This window comes from Carlito syrichta, unplaced genomic scaffold (assembly GCF_000164805.1).
Source record: "Carlito syrichta isolate Samal-C Ts95f unplaced genomic scaffold, Tarsius_syrichta-2.0.1 Scaffold305556, whole genome shotgun sequence".
Classification (NCBI taxonomy): Eukaryota; Metazoa; Chordata; class Mammalia; order Primates; family Tarsiidae; genus Carlito; species Carlito syrichta.
In genome coordinates, this window is record NW_007249652.1 from 146,091 (window position 1) to 151,015 (window position 4,925).

The 4,925-nt window shown below is 34.4% G+C and overlaps 1 protein-coding gene across 1 annotated transcript in view; it reads right to left on the minus strand.

Moving 5' to 3' along the window:
• ZGRF1 (zinc finger GRF-type containing 1) overlaps positions 1–4,925 on the minus strand; it is a 101,915-nt gene that overhangs the window by 43,796 nt on the left and 53,194 nt on the right. The window contains exon 16 of the mRNA XM_021714271.1: positions 2,090–2,229. Within this exon, the coding sequence (XP_021569946.1) occupies positions 2,090–2,229 (140 nt within the window). The remainder of the gene's footprint in view (positions 1–2,089; positions 2,230–4,925) is intronic.

A 4,925-nucleotide genomic window follows, 5' to 3' on the forward strand; every position in this document is an offset into this window, starting at 1 on the left:
AACCCGCGGACTCATGCAATCCACTCACCTCAGCCTCCCAAAGGCGCGGGATTACAGGCTGAGCCACCGAGCCCGGCTAGGAAAATATTTTTTAAATAAGATATGAAAAGCATTATAGAAAAAGACTACTAATAAATCTGTTCTAAAATTTAAAATTGTTATTTATCTAAGATATCTTAAAGTAAATGAAAAGACATGGTACACACTTGGAGCAGATGTCGATTATATACATAATCAACAAAGGATTAGCAGATTAACATGAAGAATGCATAAAGAACTTCTGTAAATAAAAAAAGATTATAAAGAACCCAATAGTAGAATTGGTAAGAAGATACATAAGTAGCTAATAAACACATGAAGAGCATTTCAACATCTTTGGTGAGCAGAGAAATGTAAAATAAAACCACAATGAGATAATTTTACACTCATTTGAGTGGATGATCCATAAGATCTTTCATACTTTAAGAAAGATTGATATAACCACTTCTTGCACACCTATAAGATAAGAATATTTATAACACCCTGCTCACAATGGCAAAACACAAAAACTCAAATGACAAACAACAGAAAACAGAGTGAACAAACTGTGACATATTCACAAAATAAAATATTGTATGTCAAAATAAATAATTTAGCTTTAGATTTCAGGGCAGCAAATATAAATGTATTACAGTGACATACTAAGGAAAAAAGATAAATTCCAAAAAAGTATATATAGAATGACATCATTTTAATAAGGTTTAATAAAAGCAAAAATTTTAAATATTCTGTTTAGGAATTGATTTATAAAATCTATACACAAAGGAAAGCAAAATGTTGATGACTGCAGGGATCAAAATAATAATTACTTTGGGTCAAGTGAGACAACCAGATGAGTTAATAGGGTTAATTTATATTAAATGTAGGGTGATATACATAGGGGGACCCAAAAAAACTTGGAATTATCTTTTGGAAGGTAGGCCCCTTGTAGTACAGGCTTCCCCCATTAAATAAGTGTTCTAGGAACCCATTGGCATCATTGTACCAGGTAGCATTGTTGTAAAAGGCTGCATTTGGATTCAGTGAATTTTTTTTTTAGATTCTTTCAGTGTGTTCACCCATTTCATAATGGGTGATTTTCGAGTGTACCTGCCCACACACCCTGAATATTCAGCAGTTTTTGACCAAAAACTGGCACTTGTGTCCCACCCTCCCAACTCACTGGATCTTATCCCGAACAACTTTTTTTTGTTTCCATGGATGAAAAAAATCATCAAAGGGAAACGTTTTGCCAATGTGGAAGAGCTGAAACAAAAAACGGCAGAAACACTAAAAGGCATCAAAATTGATAAGTTCAAAAGCTGTTTAAAGCAGTGGAAAAAGTATCTTCATAGGTATATTACATCAGAGAGTACTTTGAGGGTGACTAAAGTTTAAACATGTAAGAATAAATACACAATTTTTTATAAATAAATCCAGTTTGGGGGGCCTTCCTTCCTAAAGGTACTAGATTTTGTCTTGATTTGTGAGTTCACAGATACTTATTATATTATTTTAAATAACAAATTAAATAAATAAAAGCAAGCTACAAGAGGACCAATGACTAAGAGTAGGTCATGAAACCAAAGATAATGATCTATACAATTTAGTACACCTGAAGTCATTTATACATTTATTTCCAAATCTATAAAATCTAGAGCCCAGTGTTGTCAAATTGTACAGACAAAAGAAGTATCAACAAATTCATTATATTTCTCAGTTTATTTTTGATATTACCTCAAAATACAGTTGAATCAATATACTTATTTATATGGTGCCAAGAACTTAAGGTAAGTTTCTAAACAAGATGAAATATTTTTTATATCCTTTCAATAAAGTTTTTCAAAAGCCCTAAGGTTTTAAAATATGATTATTAGAAATTATCTAATTTATTGTACAATAATTGATAATACATAGTACTATTAAACCATACTTTTAAAATTATCTTTAATATATATAATTTACAGAAACCATACTTTCAAAATTATCTTTAATATATATAATTTACAGAATTGCATGTAATAGAAATACAAGGCTAGACTGAATCACCAATATGATCAGAACAACTTACTTTTGCTATAAATTGAAGAACTTTCCTTCCGACTCAGCTTAAGATAAAGTTTAGTTTTCGGTTCATTATAAAACTCAGGGTTTACAGTGCTAAACTTCTTTAGTTTTCCATACCGTTTTCTCTGAAAATCAAATCCTTTTCTGAAAAAGGAATAAAAAACAAAAATAAATTTTAATATTAAGATACAAATTTTTTTTAAATCTTTAAAATTTTGAGAAAAGGAATCAAGTCGTGTATGTTTATATACCTACATGTATACAAAATACAAGTATATTCCATCAAAGGAAGAAAATAACTGTCACAGAACTGTCATCAGTTTTAAAAGGGTTTGAGATAGAAAAAAGTATCCATGGTGCACACCTGTAGTTCCAGCTATTTAGAAGGCTGAGGTGGAAGGATTGCCTGAGCCCAGCAGGTCGAGGCTGTGGTGGCCTTGAGTGTGCCACCGCACTCCAGCCTGGGCAACAAAGTGAGACTCCCACTCAGAAAAGAAAAAAGTATCTAAAAGACAGAGAGCATATACTCTCTTTTCAAGTTTTATTGATACATAATAGTTGTACATATTTAGGGGTATACGTGATACCTTGATACCTATATACAATGTGCAATGATCAAATCAGGGTAACTGGGATATACATCACCTCAAACACTTATCTTTTCTTTGTGCTGAGAACATTACAATTCTTTTCTTCTAGTTATTTTGAAATACATAATAAATTATTGTTAACTAACAACAGATGCTGGAGGGGATATGGAGAAAAATGAACGCTTCTACATTGCTGGTGGGAATGCAAACTTGTACAAACTCTTTGGAAAACAGTGTGGAGATTTCTGAAAGAACTAGAAATTGACCTTCCGTATGACCCAGCAATTCCCCTATTGGGAATATACCCAGAGGAACTCAAATTATTCTACAAAAAAGATACCTGCACACATATGTTTATTGCAGCTCTATTCACAATAGCAAAAACATGGAACCAACCACGTTGCCCACAGAAGCTGGACTGGATAAAAAAAAGGGTAATACATATATGCAATGGAATTTTTTTTTTTTTTGAGTTGGAGTCTCACTCTGTTGCCCAGACTGGAGTGCAGTGGCCACTCCCGGCCACCACAGCCTCGACCTGCTGGGCTTCGATGATCCTTCCGCCTCAGCCTTCCAAGTAGCTGGAACTACAGGCACGTGCTACCATGCTCGGCTAATTTTTTTGATTTATTGTAGAGATGAGGTTTCGCCAAGTTGCCCAGGCGAGGCTCAAACCTGCAGACTCAGGCAATCCACTCACCTCAGCCTTACAAAGCACGGGATTACAGGCTGAGCCACTGAGCCCAGCTCACAATGGAATATTATGCAGCCATAAAGAAGTACAAATATATGAACTCTGCAGCAACGGATGGATTTGGAGTTGATCATACTCAGTGATTTATCACAGAAACAAAGAACAGAGTTCCATATATTCTCCCTCATCAGAGAAACTTGAACAATTATAATGCTATAAGAAAGCGACTGGCAATAATGGGAAACTGTTGGGGGGGGCAGGGGGATTGGCAGTTGAGGGAAACTGCTAAGGAAGGGAGGGGCACACCTCATCAACAAGGGTACCTGCATGATCAATATTTATATACCTAACCTGAATTGTACCCACATTTTATAATAAAATTTTTTTAAATTATTTTTAACTATAATTTCCCTATAGTACTATCAAATACCTATTCCTTCTGACTGTATTCTTTTTTACTCTTTAACCAAACTTTTCCTCATTCCCTACCCCCTGTCCCTTCTGAGTCTCTGGTAACTATCATTCTACTCTCTACCTCCATGAGAGCTACTTTTTTTAGTTCCCACAAAATGAGTGAGGATGTGTAATATTTGTCTTTCTGTGCCTGTTTTACTTCACTTAACATAATGACCTTCAGTGGCAACTACAGTGCTGCAAATGACAGGATTTCATTCTTTTTCATGGTTGAACAATATTCCATTTTATGTGTGTATATATATATGCATATACATATATATGCGTATATGTGTGTATGTGCCTGTGTACCACAGGATATTATTATATATTATATCTACCACATTTTCTTTATCTATTTATCTGTTGATGAACACCTAGGTTGATTCAATTTCTTGACTACTGTGAAGAGTGCTGCAATAAATATAGGCATCCTGATATCTCTTTGATATACTGATTTCATTTCTTTTGTATAGATACACAGCAACAGGATTGCTGGAACATATGATAGCTTTTCTAGTTTTTTCAGAAACCTCATTTTGTGTAACTATAGAATAAGAATAATAACTCATTCCCATTATCTCCATATCTTATAGGCTATTGTGATCATTACATGAAATAATTTACGCAAAGTACTTAGTTAGAAGAATGTCTAGCATAGATAAGCTCCCAGTAAATGTTATTACCATTATATTTTCATGCAAATGAGTAGTTCTACTTTAGAGGAGACATGTTTCCAAAAATAGCATATTATCCTTTAGGCTATGTAGTTCAGGCTTGTGAATGATCACTTATTATCCCACACTACTAAAAATTACTCCTGTGGTACGTTCAATAGGGTTTCCCTAAGGACTGTGAAGAACAGCCCTGATTATACATAAAAATAGTTAGAAAAACATCACCCTGCCAGTTATTCTGGTATTGCTCACACTGCTTGATGTTCAGAGGGGATCAAAATAACTTTAAAGAACCTCAGTTTCTCAACCAAATCATCTTTGACAAAGCCTCCACCACCTACCACTGGGGAGAGGAGAACCTATTCAGTAAATGGTGCTGGGTAAACTGGCTGACCACATGCAGAAGACTCAAACAAGACCCCTATG